The sequence below is a fragment of the Tupaia chinensis genome, unplaced genomic scaffold (assembly GCF_000334495.1).
Source record: "Tupaia chinensis unplaced genomic scaffold, TupChi_1.0 Scaffold000605_1, whole genome shotgun sequence".
Lineage (NCBI taxonomy): Eukaryota > Metazoa > Chordata > Mammalia > Scandentia > Tupaiidae > Tupaia > Tupaia belangeri.
In genome coordinates, this window is record NW_006160123.1 from 1,473,647 (window position 1) to 1,498,703 (window position 25,057).

General features: G+C 45.4%; 1 protein-coding gene and 1 pseudogene across 1 annotated transcript in view; one reads left to right on the plus strand and one right to left on the minus strand.

The window, feature by feature from the left end:
* Positions 1-25,057, plus strand: part of EHD4 (EH domain containing 4) — a 98,312-nt gene that overhangs the window by 3,064 nt on the left and 70,191 nt on the right. Inside the window, exon 2 of the mRNA XM_006158718.3 lies at positions 2-163. Coding sequence (XP_006158780.1) covers positions 2-163 — 162 coding nt within the window. The remainder of the gene's footprint in view (position 1; positions 164-25,057) is intronic.
* On the minus strand, positions 10,499-10,825 carry LOC102472191 (peptidyl-prolyl cis-trans isomerase FKBP1A pseudogene; annotated as a pseudogene).

A 25,057-nucleotide genomic window follows, 5' to 3' on the forward strand; every position in this document is an offset into this window, starting at 1 on the left:
CCGGCGGCCTGCGCTCCCTCTACCTGCGCAAGGTGCTGCCGCTGGAGGAGGCGTACCGCTTCCACGAGTTCCACTCGCCCGCGCTGGAGGACGCCGACTTCGAGAACAAGCCCATGATCTTGCTGGTGGGTCAGTACAGCACCGGCAAGACCACCTTCATCAGGTAACCCTCGCGCCTGCCGGGACTCCTGTCCCCCACCACCTGGACACTCCCCCTGCCCCGACACGTGTACGCGTGTTGTTATCAGCCTCCTGCCGTCCCGCCGCCCTCTGGCAGCCTGCGGCGCCGTCTTTCCCTTCGCGGACCCCCTCGCCGCTGCTCCCCCGTCCAGTATCGGCGTGACCTCAGGTCCAAGCTCTGACACGGTGCCCGCAGCCCCGCCCTCGGGCGCGGCCGCCAGAGTGCCAGCAGGCGGTCCCCACGCGGGCAGCAGGGTCCCCGGGACCGATCCTCGCACGCAGAGCCCTCCTTTGCGTTTGGGAAGACGTTCTCTAGCTGGCTTTATCTTGTCACCTGGGCCTGGGGTTCCAGGGGAGGGCAGGGGAGCGAGATGTAACACGCATCTTCTTGAGGAGGGAGTGATGCCTAGGGCTGGAAATGGAGACCGAGGTGTGTGGGGTATCAGAATCGCCTACTGAGTCATAGTGGCAGGCAGTTAAGCCCCTAGTGCAGCGCCCGCGCAGAACTATTTATTTAATGGATGAATGACAAAGGTAGAGGATATAGCCCGCACCCCATTCCTTGAGGTCCTTACATGCCCCCCCCCCGACTCCCCACACACACACACACACACTCCCCACCCTCAAAACTGTGTTCGGAGGAAGTGGGGAAAGAGCCCTTCTTCCTTCAGCCCTGGACTATGTATAGCCTTTATGCTCCCGACTTTGTAGTAGCAGCCACGCCTCTGGAACTTGGGGGGAGTGTCCAGTTACTACTCGTTAGTTTCCATTTCTTAGGTGGTTCCTTCCCTGCTTGCTCACCCCTGGCAACCGAAAATCTTTGTCATGCTCGCTGCATCTCTGAAAGCAAACGTTATTGTACATGTCCTGTGGTTCAAATCATAGAGCTTCCTCTGAAGGGACGTGATGGGAAATAATTTTCATTGAAACAGATTGCTTTTTTAATCATCAGTTTTATTTCTAAAGCAGCCAGCATAGCAAGGCAGATTTTCTTTGATAAGGAATGTCCTTCTGGATTAAACCCCTTGTCCTTTGAATCAAAGTGACGGATATTTAAGGTTTGGGTCTTGGGCTTTGGACATGGTAACAATCTCTTTAGCATTTGATGTTCAACAGGTGTTCAGAAAGCTGCATCTATATTTGGATACATGCCATTTCTGTTAAGTGACGACCTCTTTTTCTGCACTCCAGTGACCTAAATAGTTCCTACAAATAGAGTAGTTGTCACTACAGGAAGTGTGTTAAATCCAGGCCTGCAGACACACTGTGGATGAATTCAGCAAAGCAAATGTATTGTGTGCTGAAATGTAGTTCTCTACAGTAAACTGAACCTAAAGGAAGACTGAAGAAAATCCTTTTAAAATTGCTCTATTTCGTTATGCATAAGCTAGAAAAAATATTCAATATTTCTCCTTCCAGACACTCAAAATGAGAGAGGATAGACATTGAAGGTCTGTGTAATACCACCCAGGTTTTAAGTACTTAGGATAATGAAGTACTATAACCAAGTGGCGCAGGCGGGAGGCGGAATTTTATGAAACACGCAAGGACTAAGAGCAGAGCATTGTTGTGCCTTGGTGGTGGCTTGGTCATAGCGCCCGGGGCATTTCCTCCTGTTTGTCTTTGCAAGGAGGTCCTTATTGTGCCTGTGTGTAATTAGGGGGCCCCTGCCTGATGCTGTACCAGCCTGGGAGTAATGTCCACAACCTGAGTAATAAACAGGTCTCAGGTGGGAGAACACAGCTCACAGAACAGGAGTCAGTCTTCTCCCCCCCCCCTCCCCGCCCCAGATACTTATTTCATTATATTCTCACTCTTCTCTGTTTTGATAGTTTGGGGAAACTTTGTGGAATAGCTGAGCGTGGTTTTAAGAAGGGTTCTGTGGACTGACTCTGGCGACTCCATCTAGGTTGACCACTTCTCAGTTCAGCTGGAGCCACGTGCAAGCCTGGATGAGGGAGGAATCACCTTATCAGGAGTCACGTGTTCTTGAGGCCCTCCCTGAGCTAAGTGTCATTAGGCGACGGCACAAGGTGGGCCTGTGAGGGTAGAAGAAAATCAGTGTGAACAGGAAGCCTGGTGAGGCCACAGGAGACTGGAATTTGGTTTCAGCATGGAGCTAGGAAGAAGTGATTTTGGTTTTGGGAAGAAAGCTCCAAGCAAAAGGGCAGCTATTGGAGACTCGTGCACTTGGGATGGCCAGCAGAAGGACTGGCCCAGGGTGCTCAGCAGCCCGGACCCTACCCCAGGTAGATCCTGGGTAGAGGTCTGGATTGGCTGCTCCTAGCAGTGGTGCAGTAGGAGCCACACTTGGCTGTGGGGTGCACCTGTACGGTGACTTGCAGAGCCCAGGTAACACAGACGCTGTGCCGAAATGGTGGGTCACTTCTCTCCTGGCTGTAAAGCCACTCAGCAAAGCCTTCAGTGTGCATTCCACCCCTTTAATGAAACCTCGCTCTTCTCTCCTTTTGTCCCATGGCTGGGAGGAGGAACTAGGGGACCCACAGCACATGGCGGGCAGAACATATCAGGAGTGAGGCAATTGAGTGTGCACCTTGTTCCAATGCAAAGGTCTCCCAAACGGGGTGGATGAAGAGCCTGGGTGTCAAGAAAATACGGTCACTCCTGTATGAAAGATGGCCATGAGGGCCCAAGTGCAAGGAAGAGGATGCAGATGGGGGCTCGCCTACAGGTCACAAGTGGGCCCAGCAGGAGACTTCAGATGCCAGGGGGTACTGGTCAGACTCTCACTGGGGCCAGGCAGAACAGCTGCCAAGCCTGTTGTCTTACAGACAGTTTTGTTTCTTAGAAGATAGGGTGGGGGCCCATCCACAGCATGGTGGTTAAAGCTGCTGGATCCCACATTGCCTGCATCAAAACTCAGCCCTAGAGGCTTTTAAAAGGCACACTAGATGTGTATGTGTGCATGCCCAAAATCCCAAGAGGAGAATGGAGGGGAAGGAATTGGAGTGTGGCCATCCCCTGGGGAGTGCTTTCTTACTTTCTCTCTCTCTTCTCTCTTTCTGGTGAGTTTGCATGCCCTATCACAAACTTAAAAAAAGAAAAAAAGTCAGAGTGTAGCGTAAGGAACTGTTGGCTGTTCTACCTCCGAGTGGCAAGGAAGCATTGGCCAGAGAAAGAGATAAGACGAACAAAATGACTGTGTCATCCTAGAGTCTGGAACAGCCAAGGCAGGGTGGATGTGCTCGGTCAGGCTGTTGTCCAAAATTTGAGGGAAACATTTCAAAGATTCCTCCAGAAAATCCTGGGCCCACCTGTGTGAAGGAAAGTGTCTCCACTGGGAGGATGTGAGGCCCACCTGAAATCAATTCTATTTACACATAGCAACTTCTGATTTTTAAAAATTACGTACTTTTATTTATAATTTTTATTATTTTTAAATTTGTTACAGGCATGTGAGAGAGACAGAAAGAGAGAGGAAATGTGCAAAAGCAAGCCACCAGGGCCTCACACTGTGGTCGGCCATGTGGGAGTCCAGTGTACAACCACGCCACCTGCTGGCCCCAGAAAATATGTTCTAATGAGGAAAAAAGAGAATTCACTCCTGAAACTATATAGGCTTTAAAAAGCCAGTGACTAGGGCAAAGTAAGCTAAATAAATAAATAAATGACATCCAGATTGGAAAGAAAGAACTAAAAGTATTTGCAGATAACTTATGTAGAAAATCCTAAGGAATCCACTAAAGAACTATTTGAACAAATAAACAAGATTTGCATGGTTACAGGATATGAGATCATTGTATAGAAGTCAACTGTATTCACCAGCAGTGAATAGTCCTGAAGTAAAACTAAGAAAACCATCCCATTCATAATGACATCCAAAACATAGCAAAATACCCAGGAGTAAACTTCAAAGAAGCACAAGACTTGAACCCTGAAAATTGTGAAACATTTTTGAAAGAAATTAATTAAAACCTAAATAAATACAAAAGAATCCTATGTTGATGGATTAGAAATTCACACACACACACACACACACACACACAGAGAGAGAGAGAGAGAGAGAGATTTTTCCTATAGGGTTCATGCTCTTGCCAGAGGGATACAGAAAGCAAGATATCACCCCCTCCCCCCTTGAAGGATGGCCACGCCACAATCCCTTCTCCTCCACTCTCTTCCCAGGATTTTGAGCACATACACACACATGCCTAGCGTATTTTAAGCCACTGGGTCTGGGACTGAAACCAAGGTCAACTACATGGAAGTCCAGCTACATAACCATTACATCATCTTCTGGTCCTGAAAACATATTTTTAGGATGGCAGTATTCCCCAAATTGGGACCAGCAGTTAGCATAATGGCTATGTCGCTGGACTCCCATGTAGTCGACTGCGGTTCGAGTCCCAGACCCGGTGGCTTAAACTCATGCTGGGCGTGTGTGCGTGCGTGCCCAAGATCCCGAGAGGTGAATGGAGGAGAAGGGATTGCGGCGTGGCCAGCCCCCCCGGGGGGGGGGTGATTTCTCACTTTCTGTCTCTCTGTCTCTGTCTGGCTGGCGAGTGCACGCACCCTATAGCAAAAACCTCTCCAAAAAAAAAAAGAAAGAAAAAGAAAAAAAGATGACAGTATTCCCCAAATTGATTTACAAATGCAACACAATCCCTAAAATCCTAGCTCACTTTTTTGCACAAACTGACAGGCTGATTCTATAATTCACATGGAAATGTGAAAGACCTGGAGTAGCAAAAACAATCTTGAAAAAAGACAAACAAATTCTGGAGGATTCACACTTCCTGATTCAAAACATAGTACACAGCTGTAGTAACATAAAGACAGACATAGCTCAGTGGTATAGATTGGGAGTCCAATTTAAACCCTTACATTTATGGTCAATTGATTTTTGACAAGAATGTCAAGACAGTTTAATGGGAGCAAGGATAGCCTTTTCAAAACAGTGCTAGTCCAACTGGGTAACCACTTGCAAGAGAGATGGAGGGGAGTTGTTCATGGGTACGACGTTTCCTTTGTTTCTCTTTTTTTTGAGAGAGATTTTGCTATAGGGCACGTGCACTCACCAGAGAGACAGAAAGCAAGAAATCTCCCCGCAATGGGGACGGCCACATTGCAGTCCCTTCTCCTTCAGTCTCCTCTTGGAATTTTGGGCATGCACACACATGTGCCCAGCGTGAGTTTTAAGCCGCCAAGTCCGGGACTCAAACCACAGTCGACCACATGGGAGTCCAGCAATGCAACCATTATGCCATCTGCTGGTCCCTACAAGGTTCCCTATTGGAGTGATGAAAACATTCTGAAATTGGATAGTGGTACTGGTTGCACACCTTTGTAAATATTAAATTTACAATTTAATTGAAAACCACACATTGTACCCTTTCAAAGGGTGAATTTTCTGATATGCATTATGTGTTCATAGAAAGTAAAACAACTCAGTCTCCTAACACCAAACATCCCATGATTTATTCTGTTTGTATAATTCTGCAGTTAGTGCTAGTTGAGTAATTTCTACATCTGTGTGCACTAATTTAGAAAAAAAATGGATGACAAAGAAAACAAAGTGGGAAAAAGCTAGAAGAATAAGAAGGCAAAATAAACTAAAGAGTAAAGATGAAGAGAAAAGGTGCGGAGACGGCCACCACACAAAGCCTATGCATGGTTTCCCCGTCCATGCTTGTCCGTGTGTGAGCGTGTGCACTGTTCGTAATACTCAAGTTGGTGAGGTCAAGGTACAATAAATGACTTCTTAGAAAATGCTTGATCTTGTCATGGCAGTGTAAATGTTTAAATATTGTCATTTAAATACAGTGTGTACTGGGGAAGAAGGGGACAGGGGTCCCCTGCATGTGGGTGGAAACAAGGTTTATGGAAGATATGAAGGGCTAGGAAGTTGGAGTGGGCTGAGGGCAAAAACCTGGGACAATAAAAAAAGCCTTTTGAAGTGCGAATAGAATGAGAAGGAGAATCAGGAAGTGATAGGCCCTCTCTTGCTGCAATGTTAACAGAAAGCAGACCTACTCAGCTATTATTTTGCTGCTGCTTTTTCTCTCAAAGAAGATAATCCAGAGATGGTAGAAGGGAAGTCAGCCATGTTTGCGAAGGGATTAAAGCCCAGAGGATGAGGGGCTCTCCCAGGGCCTGCCACACGCCAAGCTCAGGAAGTAACTGGATGGACAGACAGGAGGAATGTGTAGAAAAAACTTGCGATGTGTTCAAAGAACCGTGTTTGGCAATTTTTAAGAAATTATGAAGAATACAAAAATTAACAGAAAAGTAGAAGCAGGCAAATGCCCTAGCTTTAAAAGAAGAGGAAGGTGTCTTGAGTAGGAACGAAACCTTACCTTACTTCATTCCATTGGTAAGGCTCTGAACTCAGTGACTAATGAGAAGGGAAGTGAAGGCACTCGCTGGAGACAGCCTGCTTCATCCATTTAAAATGTGTATATTTTGGAAGCCCTGGGCCCAGCGTGGTGGTTCTCGCCTTCATTCAGGTGCTGGAGTCCCTGAAAATGATGGTGTGTGCCCTATACCAGGTTCTTTGCAGATAGCTCTGAAATATTTGATTTTCACAGAAAAATAGATGGTCTTGGTACCAGCGGATGGCATAATGGTTATATCACTGGAATCCCATGTAGTTGACCACCGTTCAAGTCCCCGAACCCGGCGGCTTAAAACTCACTCTGGGCACATGTGCACGTGTGCATGCCCAAAATGCTGAGAGGAGAATGGAGGAGAAGGGATGGTGGCATGGCCATCCCCCCCCGGGGGGGAGTGATTTCTCACTTTCTGTCTCTCTGTCTGTCTCTGTCTCTCCTGTGAGTACACACACCCTATAGCAAAAATCTATTTAAAGAGAGAAATAGATGGTATTTACACTTTTCAGCATAAGATCACACCTGTAGATCCCAATGTCCATTTATTCAAATAATGCTGATTTTAAGGATGGACCCAGCTACTACAAAACTTAGATTTATGGGGAATATGAGAAAAAGTCACCAGGCCATCACAGCTCTGGGTGGTAGGAGCCATGACACTGGAAAGCACGGGGTGGGCCAGGGCATAGGGGTGACCCTCATTCGGGCTTGTTGTTTGGAAAAGCCATTCTAAGGATGCAGCCTTGCAGCTGAGCCCCAAGGGATGAGCAGAATTAACTGCCCAGAGAGGACCAGGAAGTAAGGGGAGGGTGGGGGAAATGCCAGTGATGAAGTTCAGTTTTGGGGTACCTGGATGGATGGAGGAGCCATTCACTGAGACAGGGACCCAAGAAGAGGAAGAAGAGGCCATACGTATGCATTTAGATTTAAACCTGTTACGCTCAAGTGGGCCCTGAGGTGGCAGTACCCATGGTGTCCATGAAGGGTCAGGCAAATGGGTCTGGGGTCCCGTGGGGTGCCAAGGCCGATACATTGATATAGGAGGGTCAGCATCTGGTAGCCAACATCTGGGGACTAGAAGGCCTCGGGCTGGATTCTAACGAACCTGATGTTGAAGGGAAAATGAATGAAGAGACACTCACAGAAACACAGGGAGGCCAGTCACCAGAGAGGTGGGTAATGTCAGGGAAGGGGGCGGCTCAGAGCTGTTTTAGAGCTCTTTAGGTTGCAAGTAACAGAAATCCAACAGAAAAGGACTTAAGTTAAAAGAGAAAAGTGTTTGGTGTGGTTAAGGTGCTGGACCCCACATGGCCAACTCCACAGTTCAAGTCTCAGACCGGGAGGCGTGTGCGTGAGTGCCCGAAATTCTGAGAGGAGTTTGGAGAAGGGATTGCAGCATGGTTATCCTCCCCTCCCAGAGGTAGTGTGTGTGTGTGTGTGTGTGTGTGTGTGTGTATGTGTGTGTATGTGTGTGAGTGGATGATTTCTCATTTTCCCTCGTTCTCTGTCTGGCAAGTGCATGCACCCTGCAGCAAAATCTAAAATTAATTTTTTTTTAAAAGAAGTGTTTTTTGACGTGGTCAAAAGTGGTACAGTGGTTAATTGCTATGCATTGGCAGCGGGGTCTCACGTAGCCCCTGTGGTTGAAATCTCAGCCCTGGAAGCTTGGATGGCATGCTAGGCACACGTGCATGCATGCCCCAAATCCTGAAGGTATGGAGAAATGGGAGAAAAAGGATTATGATGTGGCCATGCCCTGCTGGGGTACATTTTCTCTCTCAGTCCTCTCTGATGAGCACACACACCCTCTGGCTGTGAGAAAAAAAAGAGAAGAAAGAAAATTATTAAAAAAACTATTTTCATGAAGCTGGCCAGACCATGATGTGCTAGCTCAGACCTGGCCCAGGACTCCAAGTGACACCATGAGGACTCTGTCAGGTCTGCTGCCCTCGTCGGGTTGGCTTCCTTCTTGGGCACTGCCCCCGTGGGCTGGGCAGGCACCCATCTGCACCCAGACTAGCATTCTGCCCGCTCAGCCACCCCCGCAGGAAAAAAGCACCTTTTCCCTAACAGTTTCAGCCGGAGTCTCAGGTTTGAGTCTCACTGGTTACACTTAGCCCGTCCTGAACCCATCCCTGGAAGCAGAGGAACGAAATGCCTGAGTGGGCCCAGGAGCCCCCAGACCATTCAGGGAGGGTGGCTTTTCAGGATGCTGATATCGAAACAGTGGGAGATGGGTGCTGGACAGGTGAGGTAACAGATGACCTGCATAAAAGCCAGGGCAAGCAAGAGGGGGTAGTCAGGAGCACCGGATGCTTCTGGGGAAAGGATTGAAACAGAAGCTGGGGATTAGCCATCTGGAGCCAGGGTGACCTTGGCAAGAACCTGTCAGCAAGTGTTGGTGACGGAAGCCAGATGGCGGAGGCTTGAGGAATGAGTGGGAGGTGAGGCATCGGATATAGAAAATTTTCTGCAGCTGGACACTGACGGGGTGGCGCTGTACTCTGACCACAGGCATTCTGAGGTTCAGCGACAGTGGATGGAAGGGGAGCCCTGTCAAGGGAGCAGCTGGCATTTCAGAAGTTAGACGAGGACGGACTTGGGGCAAGGTTGTTGAGGGGGAGGGTGGGCAGGGTTGCAGGGCAGGTTGGGTGTGGCGGCGATAGCACTCAGGCAGGGAGACGCTGCAAGTCAGCTGATTGTGGCCTCCCCATGGCAGCGGTGCCACAGGATAAAGGGAAATGTAGGGGAGGAAAGAGTTTTAAAATCATGTTAAATCCCCTTTCTTAACTCACATCTATTATAGAACTTTCCTCTAAAAGACATTCAGTGCACTGTTCAGGCCTTAGTGAGTTCTGAACTGGAAAGCTGTGGTTGCTGGCTGTGTAGCAGCATCACCTGTGACCGTGCGTGTGCGTGTGTGCGTGTGCGTGTGTGCGTGTGTGTGTGGGTGAGTGTCCTAATTTCTTTAATTCTTAACAGAACACAAATGAATTCTCGCATCAACTTCTGCATTCAGTCTTGCAATATGTTATTTTGGTTGAAGGATATGAAAAACTAAGCACATTTAAAGGAAGCTTGTATCTGAACAACTAGCAGAACAAAAACAGTACAACTAGAGACACCTTATTAAGACTTTGCTAAATGGGATTAATTGGTCTTTTTTTTTTTAAGAATTTATCTAAACTTGCATTAATAGAAAACAAAGCTGGCTTTGTTTCCCTGTATAAAAACTACTTATCATTTCATTTGTACATCTGAATGTAAAGGTTTATGAAGAGAGAAGTCAGAAATCATGCACCCAACTTGTTTTAATTTGCAAATATTTTCTTTTATGGCATCTTTTGGGTTTTTTTGCTTGTTTTTGCTTTAGGATGCATGTACTTGCTAGAGGGAGTCAGAAAGTGAGAAATCCTCCTGTCAGAAGGGATGGCCATTGCTGCAGTCCCTTCTCCTCCGCTCTTTTCTTGAGATTTTTGACACACACGCACGTGTGCCTGGCGTGGTTTTCAAGCTGCCAGATCCAGAACTCAAACCATAGCCAGCCATGTGGGATCCAGTGTCTTTTTTTTTTTTAAACCTTCTTTTTTTTTTAATTATTTAACTTTATTTATTATTATTATCATTATTATTTTCCAGTTTTATCAGAGAGAGACAGAGAGAGAGAGGAAGTGAGAAAGCAAGCCACCAGGTCTGAGACTTGAACCGTGGTCAGCCATGTGGGAGTCCAGAGCCTTTAACCACCACGCCACTTGCTGGCCCCTGGATCCAGTGTCTTAACTCCAGGCCACCTGCTGGCTCTGTTTATGGAATCTTAAATGATACTGTTTTTAAAAAACATTTTAGGTGGTCACATCTTTTAATAATTTCCTTTGTCCTTGAGGTTTTGTTTCTTGATCCAGATCTTTTCCATCTGAAGATTTAATCTTATTTTTCCAAGAACAGGGAGCTGAGGGAGGAGGCCATTCCTATCATTCCAGTTGTAGAAGTTCCACGTGGAAGATGAGAGTGGCCAGTGGTGGGATGATGCCTGGGTGCCCAGTAGCATCGTAGGCATAGTCTGGGGAGGTGGTCAGTTTGGCTGTCTGGCCCACACTCATCTGGGCAACCCCTTCTTCCCAGCCTCGGATCACCTCCTGTTTGCCCAGCATGATCTTAAAGGGCTTGTTTCTGTCCTGGGAAGAGTCACATTTCTTTCCATCTTCAAGCATCCTGGTGTCATGCACCACGCAGTTCTGGCCACCCTTGGGGAAGGTCTGCCAGTCTCCAGGGGAGATGTTCTCCACCTGCCCTCCCATAGTGACCGGCGGCGCGGCAGGCGGCGTGGACCGAGAGCGGACTTGGCGGTGGCTCCACAACTCTCCTGCTCTCTACATGCCCACCTGTGACTTTTAAATATTTTTTAAAAGAATTTTGCCATAGGACACATGCTTTCACCAGAGAGAGAGAGACAGATAGACAGAGAAAGAGGAAAAAGTGAGAAATTATTCCCTGGGGGCTGGGCGGATAGCCACACTGCAATCCATTCTACTCTCAGGATTCTGGCCGACATGTTTTCTAAGCCACGAGGTCTGGGACTTGAACTGTGGAGTTAGCCATGTGAAGTCCAGCACCTTAACTGCCACATCACCGATTGGCCCCACCTAGTGATTTTTTTGAAATCAAGATTCTAGGACCCCTTCTCAGACCTCCTGAGTGGGAGACTCAGCAGGTAAGACTCAGAAATCTGTTTTGGGTTTTGTTTAAACCATCTCTCAAAGTGATCCTCAAGCAGCCTCCCCCCAGAAAACATTTGGAGAGCATTGATAGGTGAAGGGTCAGGTTAACCTCAACCCAGAAGAGGGTGAACCTTCCACCTCTGCCATCCTCCACTCACTCACATTTTAGCAGTGACTTAGATGAGTACATGAAGTCATGCGTACAAAGCTGGGGCTATGTGATAAGTACAGTTGAATAAGACGACTTTTTAATGCTTACTGTGATATAGTGAGCATTTTCTTCCTTTCTTTTCTTTTAAAAAAAAATTTAATTGCCAGAAAGTGCCTGTGCTCCCTGGGGAGAGACAAAGAGAGGGAGAGAGAGAAAACCCTTCAGTGAGGATAGCCATGGCTCAATCCCATCTCCTCCATTTCTCCTTCCTCTTGGGATTTTGGGCACGTGCTTGGTATGTTTTTCAAGATGCTGTGTCCGGGAATAAAACCACATGGTTGGCCATGTGGAATCCAGCTGCCTTAACCACCAGGCCACACACCAACCCTTGAGCATTTCCTTATGTCATTAAGTAGCCTCCAAGAGTCACTCAGGGCCCATCCCAGTGGGCACGGTTAAACAGTGGTCTGTGATGCTGAGACTTCACGGCAGCGGGCTGGATTTGCATCCTAAGATCTCCCTGCACACGCCAGATCTGTGTGCCTGTGATTCCGGCTGGCAAAGCTGGGGGTAGGCTGCGGCATGGAGAGCCCCCTGGGGGTGCCTTTCTCTTTCTCACAGAAGAAATAAACTTACAAAGAAAAATTTTCAATGGCTGCATCATAGTCCATGTGTTACCGCTTCGTACCTTTTTAGTTTCTACTTTTATTCTCTTACGTATAACGTTGCAATGAGCATTTCTGGTCATAAATGTTTGTATTTGTAGCTTTTTTTCTTAGAAAAATCTGAGCATAAATTACTGCATCAAAAATATACATTTTAGGAACCAACAGTTAGCATAATGGCTATGTCGCTGGACTCCCACGTAGTTGACTGCAGTTCGCGTCCCGGACCCAGTGGCTTAAAACTCACACCGGGCGCGTGTGCGTGCGTGCCCAAGATCCCGAGAGGAGAATGGAGGAGAAGGGATTGCGGTGTGACCATCCCCCCTGGGGGGTGATTTCTTGCTTTCTGTCTCTACGTATCTCTCTGTCTGTCTGGCAAGCACACGCACGCGCCCTATAGTGAAAATCTCTCCCCCCCCCAAAAAAAATATATATACACATTTTCAGGCTTATATCTAGTCCTAAATATTCTGTCTCATTTCATCTCTCTTCCTATCTATATTCTTCTTCAGAAAAGTTATTCCAAGCTAGATTACCATGAGAAATATGAGAATCATTAGTTCACCAAGCTATCAGTAAAAAGAAGTATTAGTGTTAACATTTTTGCTAGGCAAATAATTCTTTTAATTTGCTTTGTTTTCTAATTGTCAGAGTGCATGTGCGCTAACCAGAGAGAGAACGCACCCTGTAAAAGGGTGTGGTTATGCAAGTCTTTTTTCCTTCATTTCTCTCTCCTGTCAGCATTTTAGGCAAATGTGCACACACTCCCCGCATGCTTTTCAAACCACAGACGGCCGTGTCCAGCTCCCTATGGGTAGGGCTTAATTGTTGCATGGCAGGGCAAACGTGTGTTCGGCCTCACTAACAGAAAAAAATGTAGTCATCTGTATTTCTTTATAAATTGTGAACTTTGCCAATTTTCATTGGAATTATTGGTCTTTTTTTTTTTAAAGATAAGTTTGAACATTTTCCTCGGTGAAAATATTAGTCCTTTGTCATAGTTATTGTAAGTATTTTCCAGTCCAAGGATTGTTAATATTTTTATGATAAGCTTTTACATGCATATATATTTAATATTGTGATAAAATATCTTAGTCCTCTTTTAAGACATCTTTTATTACTTTTATGTTTAGAAAATTTCTGTTTATCAGACTCAGGAAACAGTGACTCGTTTTCTTTTTTTTTTTCTTTTTTAAATAGGCTTTAATTTTTTAAAAATTATTTATTTAATTTATTATTAAAAAAAATTTTTTGGAGAGGTTTTTGCTATAGGGCGCATGCACTTGCCAGAAAGACAGAGACAGACAGTGAGAAATCACCCCCCAGGGGGGATGGTCACGCTGCAATCCCTTCTCCTCCATTCTCCTCTCAGGATCTAGAGCACCCACGCACACGCGCCCAGTGTGAGTTTAAGCCACTGGGTCTGGGACTCGAACTGCGGCTGACTACATGAGAATCCAGTAACATAGCCAGTATGCCAACTGCTGGTGCCCTTATTATTTTTAATTTGACCAGAAAGAGACAGAGCGAGAGAAAGGGAAAGTGAGAAACCAAGCCGAACTGTGGTGCCTTAAACACCACGCCACCTCCTGGCTTAAATTTTTTCTATATTTAACTCTTTAATCCACCTGGAAGTAAACTCTGTCTCAGTAGCCTTAGTGTGCTTGTCTCGTCATTTTTAACACTATTACTAAACAATCCTACCTTTTTCTGTTGGTACTTGAATCTTCCCATATGCTACATTCCCTAATAACTTGGTTTCTTTTTCTCCTATTAGTCTGTTTGTACATTATTTGTTTTTGTTTTTGTTTTTAAGAGAGACTTTTGCTATAGAGCATGTGTACTCACCAAAGAGACAGAGAGAGACAAGAGACAGAAAGTGAGAACTCACCCCCCCAGGGGGAATGGCCACACCATAATCCCTTCTCCATTTTCCTCTTGGGACCTTGGGCTTGCCATGTACACGTGCCCAGTATGAGTTTTAAGCCACTGGGTCCAGGACTTGAACTGCGGTTGACTACATAGGTTGACTACCAATCATTATGCCATCTGCTGGTCCCATTCTATTTGTAAATTCTTTTTTCTTTTCCTTTTCTTTTCTTTTCTTTTCTTTTCTTTTCTTTTCTTTTCTTTTCTTTTCTTTTCTTTTCTCTTTTTCTTTCTTTCTTTCTTCCTTCTTTCTTTCTTTCTTTCTTTCTTTCTTTCTTTCTTTCTTTCTTTCTTTCTTTCAAGAGGTTTTTGCTATAGGGCTCATGAACTCTCCAGAATGACAGAGAGACAGAGAGGCAGAAAGTGAGAAAATCACTCCTCAGGGAGGACGGCCACACTGCAATACTTTTTCCTCCATTCTCCTCTTGGGATCTTGAGCACGCATGCACACGTACCCTGCGTGAGTTTAAGCCACCAGGTCTGGGACTCAAACTGCAGTCGACCGCATGGGAGTCCAGTGACATAGCCATTACACCAACTGCTGATCCCATCTATTTGTAAATTCTTATGCGAGTGCCATATTGTCTTAAATACTGTAATTTTGAAACACTTAAAAAATGTTCTTTCCGTCAGACGGCGTATGCATTTGCCAGAAAGAGAGAGCGTGACAGAGAAAGAAGGAGAAAGCCCCCCTCCACATCACAGAGCATAGTGACCCTGCAATCTCTTTTGCTTCATTTCTCCATCCAATCCCATCAGGAGGCTGAGCACATGTGCCAGGGGGCAGGCTTCAAACCACGGTCGGCCCTGTGGGATCTGGCTTTGTGTGTGCAGTGTTTAACCGCTGCACTGCAGGCCTGACCCTGAAACACTTTCTAATAAATGGTAGGTCCAGACTCTTCTAAGCCCATTACTCTTAGTTAGCAAATACTGTCAATCATTTTCTGTTATTCTTTGAGAAAGAACTTTAAAATAATTTTTTTTTACTTAAAAAAATCCCATTGAGGTACATTTGTATTGAAACTGTGTTGTATCTCTAAATTATGTTTTTGTATTTGTTCTTCTCAAATAGGGGTTTGGGTTGCTCTGACTCAGACCTGTCCATCTTAGGGTAGTTTGTAATTATTTATACAGGTTCGACCGAGAGCTCTCATTAATGTCGTCCTTGGGCATTTTAGACTTTGTTACTCTTGTGAATGAGATTTTTCTCCTTTATTTATTTTTATTTATTTATTTATTTATTTTTGAAGATTTTTGCCATAGGGCATGTATGCTTGCAGGAGAGGGACAGAGAAAAAGGGAAAGTGAGAAATCACCCCCGGGGAATGGCCACACCATAATGCCTTCTCCTCCTGGAATCTCGGGTACATACACGCACACGCGCGCGCACACACACACACACACACACACACACACACACCTGGCATGTTTTCCAAGTCAGCTGTGCGGGATCCAGCACCTTCACTGCCATGCCTCCTGCTGGCCCTCTCCTTGGCAGTTTTTGGCTAGCTGTTGCTAGGTGTTGCTAGGATGCAGGATAGCTACTGAGCTCTGCAGTTTTGGTCTATGCTTGGTCATCTGACTAAGACGTTGTTCTGCTTCTCAGTAGATTTTCTTAGGTTTCCCACATAGACAACTGTACTGAGAAGTGGGCATCCGTATCCATTTTCATGGTATTGCCTTTGCTGTTTCACCCCCAGATACCACGTTAGCTGTGGCTTAATATTTTATAAATTAATCACATTAAGGAATTCTCTCTCTGGACCTAGTAGTTGAGATAGCTGGATTTCACCTGGCCAACCATGTGGTTCAAGTTCTGGTGACTTGAAAAAGACACACGGGGTGTGCGTGTGCCCCAAATCCTGACAAGACGGAGAAGTAGAGGAGAAAGGATTGTGGCGTGACCTCGCACCATGGGGTGGGGGGTGCTCTCTCCCTTCCTTGCCCGCCCTCCTTGTCTATTTCCCTCTCCCTCTGTCTGTCTCTCAGTCTCTCTGTCGCTCTCTGGCAAGCACACATGCCCTCTGGCACTTCTTTTTTTAATCTGCTGCTCATTTTGAAAGGATTTTATTTAAATACTTTTATTTGAAAAAATAGCATGGGTGTTAGTTTTATTAAATGCCTTTTTACCTTTTCCTGTAACCTGTGTCTTGTGGAATGCAGTTATGGGGTATTATTAAAAAGTGTTCAAAGGGAAAAACAGAAAAACACGAATTCCATAGCCAAGAATTTGGGAAAATGCTGTGCTCTACACCCTCCTCAGGAAGATTTATAGTGCTTCCAGATCAAAGAGTTTACCATCTCAAGTTTACTGTCAGATTCATAAATTACAAGTCATAACATCAAAAACACTCAATAAGTATTCATTGCACGAGTGAATGAAAGACTAGAAAAACCAATAGGACTGTAAGAAATTGATGTGACTCCAGTCGACGTCTTTGGTTTACTTCTGCCCTCCTCCTGAGACACCGTAGACTCGGGGGGCCGGAGCCATTGTGGTTCCGGCAGCCAGTTTGACACGGTGTGTTATGATTTAAGCACATCTCAGCCTGACTAGCTTAAATTCCATTCGTAGTTGGAAAAATAGAGATGTAATGGATTTCACCCAACAAGTTCCAGTTTCTTGGTTCGATGGGCCGATGTCCCTTTCCCTAGTAGGCACATCAATTTCAAAGACGATGTTATCAGACCAAGTCATCCTGGCCATAACCTGTCAATGATTTAACTGAAGGAAAAATCAAATGAAAATAAAACTTAGGTTTTATACAGAAGGAAGACGGTTTTTAAATGAGACTGAAGATTGGCTTAATGTTGTGTTTTTTCCTTTTTTTTTTCTTTTATTTATTTCCCTTGCTAGAGGACAGGTGTGCTTACCAGAAAGAGAGAGAGACAGAGAGACAGAGAGAGAGAGAAAGCACCCACCACCCCATGGGGAATGGTCATGCTGCATTCGTTTCCCTCTTTCTCTTCCTCCTTTCAGGATTTTGGGTACACACTCACATGCATCCAGTGTGCTCCTCCAGCCACTGGGCTGAGGACTTGAACCGCAAGGTCAGCCGTGTGGGATCCACCTGCCTTAACCACCAGGCCATGGGCACATGTACTTGCTAGAGATAGATGGAGAGAGAAACAGTGAAAGAGAAAGTGAGAAATCACCCCCTGGGGTATGGCCGTGCTGCAATCCCTTCTCCATTCTCCTCCTGGGATTTGGGTACTCACACACACACACATCCGGAGTGATTTTCAAGCCACCTGGTCCAGGGCTCGAACCACAGTTGGCCGTGTGTGAGTCTAGCACCCTAACCACAATGTCACCTACTGACCCCTCAACCTCAGGTTTTTCAATAATGCAGAGAAGGTTAAAAGTTTAAAGCAGGTACAGTGTTTGTTCAGGGATGATTATATCAGCATTACTTACAATAGCAAGAAATGGAAAGCCATTGAAATGCCAGTTGGGAGATGGCAAACCACCTTCGAATAGTATATAGACAATTGAAAACCATGTCTTCAGGGGCCAGCCCTGTAGCACAGCAGTTTAGCCCTGTATACAGGAAGGTGGATCCCACACTGCCAACCATAGTTCAAATCCTGGCCTTGGTAGCTTGAAAAACGTTCCATGTCTGTGTGTGTGCACTGTGTGCTTGCCTTCCCAAAATTGTATTGGGGTGGAGAAATGGAGAAAAAATGATTAAAGTATGACCACACCCCATTCGGGGATGCTTGTCTCTCTCTCTCCCTCTCTGGTGAGAATACACACCTTCTGGCATTAAAAAAAAAATCGCGTTTTTCAAATTTAAAAAAAAATTACTTTATTTAACTTTATTTATGTATGTATTTATTTATTTATTTAAATTTGACCAGAGAGGAACAGAGTGAGAAAGGTGGGGGGAGGAGGGGATAAGAAAGCAAGCCACTAGGTCTGGGGTTTGAACCATGGTCAATCATGTGGGAGGCCAGCACCCCTAACCACCATGCTACCTACTGGCCCCTCAAACTTTTTTTTATTTTTTAATTTGCTATAGAGTCCATGTGCTTGCAGGGATTGGGGGTGGGAGACTAGTCATGCTGCAGTCCTCTCTCCATTACTCCCTCCCTTTGGGATTTTGAGCAGGTATGCACATGCATCCGGAGTGTTTTTCAAGTTGTTGAGTTCAGGACTCAAACTGTGCATTTGGCCATGTGGGATCCACATGGGATACCACACCATTGGTTGGCCCCAAGAATTATTTTTAAATTCATGGCAGGATGTATACACATGCATGAGATAAAAAGAGAAGGAAAGAGAGAGAGAGAAGCACCTCCGCGGACTTAAGTCATATTTAATCCCCTTCTTCAGTTTTCCAACCCACCAGGAACCTAGGCATGCATATCTGGCATGTTTTCAGGCTGACCAGGCCAAGGATTTGAACTGCAGTCAGCACGTGGCTTCTAGCTCCTCTGTCTGGCACACTACTGCTGACTGTGCCACAGAGACCGGGCCTTCAAATAATTTTTAATGGCATGAGGAAAAACTAGTGATGAAAAATCTAGATGCAAAATTGTTTAAACACTGATTCTAATTTTATAAAGAAAAAATTATATTCACTGAAACACGTCTGGGTAGGAATATTGGGTTGTCTGTACTTTGCATAGATAAACATAGAAAAATACATCATGACTTTTCAGGTGACCTCGTATATCAAGATGTTGAAAATTATTATTGCCCTGTATTATCTCTTCCTTTTATTATTTTTTTCATTCTTTTTGGTGGTTTTATCTAAGTTTGTCTTCCAGATCAGAGTTTCTATCTTCTGCATGGTCTAATGTGCTCTTAATACTTTCAAGGGAGGTTTTGATCTCCTGCATTATAGTCTTCATCTCTAGAAGTTTTTTTGATTCTTTTTTATGTTGTTTATCTCCTCCTTAGAGTCATGAAAGAACTTCCTCATTTCTTGGAGTTCAATGTCTCTTTTTTCTTGTATCTCATTTTTCTTGTATCTTGAATCTCATTCACCATGAATATGCTGAATTCTTTTTCTGACGTCACGGTAAATTCCTATTTTTTTCTCTAGTTGGAAATTAGTTACTGCGTACCCTTCTTGGCGATGTATTTCCTGGTTTTCTCATCCTTGGGGCTCTTCTCCAATTCTTAGTCATTTGGTGATGTATTCACTTTTGGCTAATTCTGTGGAGAACTTTTCTGCAGCTGTGAGCTTATGTGTGTCCCTTTGCAGTAAATTACTTCTGTGCCAATTTCTCTCTTCTGCTGTGTTTTGCAACATGGTATCCACAGAAGTTTTGAGTTCAGATTTGCAGAGGAGTTTTCTCCCCTTTTGCAGCTGTCTCAGTGGGGACTGAAGATTTCTCCAAGCCTTAGGATGTTCAGATGTTTAGCTACTATATACCTAGACCTATCTAGACCCTCAGTGGGAGGAGTCTGAGTGGCAAAGTGAGAAAGTAAGGTGGAAAAAAGAGATCAAAGAAAATAAAAACAAAGGGGGAAAAAAGCCTCAGGCTTCCTAAGCCCTGCCCCTGGTCCCTGAATGGGCAGGGCCATATTATTAATAACATGATCTCATGCCAGCTACCTACCTCTTGTCATACGTAAACAATTTTGTCCTCTACAAGCTAGGGATAAAAAGACCGAGTGGCCAGACAGTGATGCAGCAGTACAATGTGACATTCTGTAAGGCTGACCTACATGGGAGGGTTCCAGTTTCAACTCTAGAGATCTCCTTGGGTACACCCATCCCATGTTTATGATCCAGGGCTGGCCGAGGCAAGGGGTGGATTGCTTGTGTCAAGACCCTGCTAGGGGACGGTTTCTCTGTCCCCTTCTCTTCCTCTCACTCATGGAGCAAATAAATTAATAAGCTTAAAACAAAAACAAACAAAATAAACCTCTGCTCCAACAACAGCAAGGTCGAAATGATAAAGATGAATGAGTGAGGCCCAGCCAGGGGGCATAGTGGCTAAGGAGGCTGGATCCCACCTGGCTGGCAGCACAGTTTGAGTCCTAGACCCAGTGGCTTGAAAAATACTCCAGCACATGTACATGTGTGCCCAAAATCCTGAGAGGAGAATGGAAGAGAAGGGATTGCCATGTGGCCATCTCCCCTGGGGATTGATTTCTCACTTTCTCTCTCCCGCTACCTCTTTCTAGCAAGTGTATGCGCCTTATAACAAATATAATAATAATAATAATAAAGGTGAAGGAGTGAGATGCATTATTAACCATGCAGCATGCTTTTAGAGTAGTCTGTTGTTTGGTACATCTAGAAATAGGGGTAGTGGCGGTGGTGCCTGCTGGCTAGGAAAATACATATTCTGGACCATTTTATAAAACTAGTTCAACAGTAAGTGCTCCATTGTTCCCCCACTTCCTCTTATTCATATGAAATATGAGGATAGATTGAGTGATGGAAACTGCTTTAAAATATTATTTCCAGCTTTAAGACAAGTCAGAATAGAAGGACTAGCCTCTTCCGTCTCTCCCCTAGCAAAAACAATGGGTTGCGAAGGAATAAGCAATAAAAATGCATTATGTGAAACTTTCTAACACTTACTAGTGTGCTTAACTCATAGCCCTGATTTAAAGATAGAAAATAAAATTATTTCTCCAGCGAACTCAGGCGTCGTGCTTTCTGTTAGATTTTTGTCACGCTTCTGTGGGTTAAAACCTTAGTAATACTTAAAGGAATAAGGGAACTGTTGGGATTAGTTTAACGCTTTAAAAAAAAAAAGTTTCTGGCAGTAACAAGGAACTGAAGCCTCAAACTATGCACAGATGCCAACGTAATGCACAAAGGTTTTTATAAAATCCGGTTTACCATCACACCGGCCAGTCCTCTAGGTTTTGTCTTGAGAATTTAAAAATTATTTTCATGCAACACCCCAGATATGTGTGCCATACAGTTTAGAGTACTTATTAATTATCAAATACCTATTAAAAATCCTGCATTTGGGACACCAGCCAGTAGTACAGTGGTCAGGAAACAACACATACGGGAAGGCTCTGGTCTGTGTCCAGAGACCTCCCTGTACTCCGGGCACTCTGGGGCATGACCCGGGCAGGCTGAGACTGGGCCATCACAGCATCAGGACCTGTTTGGGACGCTCTCTCTGTGTGTGTCTCTCTGTCTCTCTGTCTCTCTCACTCAAGTAAGAAATCGACTAGAAATCCTACCTGTGTAGGTTTGTGTGATTCACAGAAGGCGCTGCTGAGAACGCTCCCATGGAGGCTGACTCAGCCTCTCGAGCTCTGACTCAGGCCGGACGCAGGGCTGTCTTCGCAAGACTAGCGAGAAGTCCCGCGTTCTAATAAACCACGTAACCTATTTGAGCTTTTGTTTCCTCATCTATAAAAGAGGGATACAAATAGTACCTACCCATAAAGTAGTTGGGGTAAAAGGAGGTGATTCGTGTAAAGAACTCAGCACGCGAGGAGTCCTCAAACACCAGGCGTGCGCGCATTGCCGCCCCACGTCTGCTTTCCCGCTGCTCAAGCGCAGTGAGTAGTCAGGCCCAGAGGGAATGCACGGCGAGTACGGGGACAAAGTTTACAGCTGAACGTTTGAGTGTCTGCCATTGAATAATATGCCTCATACAGTTGTTTTTGTATGCCTTTTTTTTTTTTAAGCTTCCCCCCACCACCACCACCACCAGAGAAAGAGAAAGAGAGAGAGAGAAAGCATCCCCCAATGGACCTGGTCAACCATAATCCCTGCTCCTCCATTTCTTCATCCAATCTTGGGCACACATGCGCACATACCACGCATGTTTTTCAAGCTGCTGGGCCCGGGGTTCGAACCACTGTGGGCCATGTGGGATCCAGATTCCTTAACCACTAGGCTATGGGGCCTGCACATTAGTCATCCTTAAGCCCATCTTTGAAAAGATGATACTGGGTATATTAAGGGACTTTTCATTGTCTTGAGATTTTTTTCTTTCCCCTTGTCACAATGACACTTTTCTATGAAATGGAAAATGAAGTTCTGGCATGAGCGATGACAGAGCAAAGACATCACCCCCACAGCCCCATGATCGACGCGGCTCCTCAAGCTCGTCATTGTAAAGGCTGCGTGCTGGCAGCCCGCCAGCCTTGGATGTGGGGCCGTGTGGGTTATCTGTGTATGTTGCACCTCAGGATCTGCTCAGACTCTCCCCTTCCGGGTCACTGTTTCTGGACCTCATCCTTCCCTCTCACCATCCTCATGCGGGTTGTTCTGAGCTCCCTCACTGCACTGACATAGACTCAGCTACCCAACAGTGCAGCGTAAATGAATCTGCGTCAGCAGTCCCCAGTGTAGACACTCTTCAGGGCACCAGCTGAGGTGTGTCGTGTGTTAGCTCACGTGTCTGACCTATGAGCTGGGGCTGGGGCCGGACCCCGGGATTACAGGGCTGAGCAAGGGCCTTGGGCACTGCAGGAGGGAGACCAGGTTCTGGTCCTTTGTGGTCACTAGTGAGTCTGGCCAGCAGGTCACTCCCTGCTCTGCTCCTCAGCCTCTGCCTGTAAAGATAAGGGTTGAAGGAAGTGATTCCTGGGAGATGTGGGTGTCTACAGTCCTGGATGCATAGACCAAGCTCTGCAGGAAATGACAGTGCAGAGAAGAAAGGAAATAAGCCCACAAATAATACTGCTATTAGGTGTCAGCACAAGCCTCAAAACTTCCCATTTTAAAGGCCTTTAGCATACAGTATTAAATTGCTTTTGGGACCAGCCTGTGACTTGGTGGCCAAGGGGGCTGGATCCCACATAACTAACTGCATGGTTCAAGTCCTAGACATAGTGGCTTAAAAAACATGCTGGGAGAGGGACCAGCAGGTGGCATAATGATTACATCGCTGGACTCCCACGTAGTCGACCATGGTTCAAGTCCTGGAACTGGCAGCCTAAACCTCATGCCAAATGCATGTGCGTGTGTGCCCAGAATCCCAAGAGGAGAGGAGACTGAAGGAGAAGGGATTGTGGCATGGCTATTCCCCTAAGGGGTGATTTTTCGCTTTCTGTCTCTGTCTCACTGGCAAGTGCATGCACCCTATAGCAAAACTGTTTCCAAAACAAACAAACCATGCAGGGTGTGTGTGTGTGTGTGTGTGTGTGTGTATGCATGTGTGCTCCCAAAATTCTGAAAGGAGGGAGAAATGGAAGAGAAGGGATTGTGGGGTAACCATTCTCCATGGTGGGTGCTTTCTTGCTTTCTCTCTTTATCTTGCTAGCTCTCTCTTTCCTTCTGGATATTAGACACTCCCACTGACAGTTTTTTTTATTGCTTTTCAGTGTGGTTATATCAACTTATTTTCACATCAACATATATGAGAATGTTTATTTCACAGGACCTTCAGCAGCATTGAGTGTTATGAAGGTTTTTTTTTTAATTTGCTAATACACTGTGTCTTTAATAATAATAATTATTATTATTTTAGAGTTTTTTTGCTATAGGGCATGGGTGCTCACCAGAGAGACAAAAAGCAAGAAGGCCCCCATGGAGGATGGCCACCCTGTAATCCCTTTTCTATTCTCCTCTCAGGATTTTTGGGCATGTATGCACATGCACCCGGCATGAATTTTTAGCCTCTGGGCCTGGGACTCGAACCACAGTCACTATATGGGAGTCTAGTGACATAACCATTACACCATCTGCTGGTCTCTAATTAGTATATTTTGATAACGAAACTTGACATTGAATTTGCATTCTCTATGAGAGAAAGTCTTGCTAAACAAATTAATAATGCAAGCAAGCTTTATAGTACAATAATTCTTCCTAGTTCTATTTCTTCCACTGTGTCCGAGACTTAGAGATTAGGTGATTTACCAAGGTCACAGTTGAGGGGGCACCTTTTACTCCAAACTCTGTTCCATTTGAAGTGTACTTTTGAAGTAACTAGTTGTTAAGATTCTGTTGGCAGGGTTGCTACTTAGGAAATTCCAGCTTGTTACAGTGTCAACTTGAAAGTAGGAAACAACTGCTCTTCTTTAAACAGTTACATCATTTAGATTTTTCCTTGATACCCCTGTTATTCCAAAATCAGTAGAATTTGCTACACTTGTATATAAATGAAGCATTAGAAAGTAACTCAGACACTCCAGCAGTGATGGTCTGAGTTAAACACTGGTACCTTGGGGATTTACTGCTAAGGACAACATCCACACGCCCCCCTCACCCCTGCTTGAGGCCTATTCTCACCTCCCCAGGTCTGGAACCTGGAGGGCCCTCCCCAGACCAGGCTGGAAAAGGTGCTGAGAAGGGACCATAGTGCAGTGAGTTACCCAAGGGGTCTTGATGCCGAGCCCTGGCCCTGAGAGGTGTGGTCCGGCTCTCCTCACACTGTTTCACTGGTGTGTGTGACCTTTTGTAGGGATGTCTCAGCCAGCCATGGGAAGGGGCCTGTCGAATTTCACACCAACACTTGGACCCAGCCCTTTAGAGAGTTGAGAACTGGGTACCTCAGGGAGTCCGGCAACACTGGCTGCTGTTTTTCCAAGCCCCGGCCCCCTCTGTCTCCCCTTCCTCAGCCTCTCCTGTGGGCTTCCTGGCCGGCCTCATCCTGGTCATGGAGTGTGAAAACCAAGCCGGAGAGTGCAGAGCTGGGGGCAAGGGGTGTGTGAGATTTGACTTCAAATTCTAGCTTCGCTGGTGAATGACTGTAGACTTGAGATCCCAGAGAAGCTGGGAACCCCAGTTTCATATGCATTTGAGCACTTGGCACACTCCGTCCTGGAGTTCCCTAAGATGTGAGGCCTTCTTACAGTAGCTTTTACCAGTATTTCTGAGACTTGTATGACGTTTCATAAGAATTGATAAACATTTCTGCTTCTAAAGGTATTTATTAAGTTATTAGGTATACTAAAGTTTTGATTGGGAAAGTTTTTATTTATTTTTTTAATTAAATATGAACATGTTTTGAAACAGCAGCATCTCTTTGTCTCAGCTATTTTTCAGGGAGAACGGGGAGAGCTGGCCCCTTGTTAGAGAGGGCCTGCATTCCATTTCCATTCAAACACTTGCTGTGTTTCCTGGGGCAAGCTGTTTGGTCTCTCTGATCCCTCACTTTCCCACCTGCAAAAAGGCTACTCCTCACCTC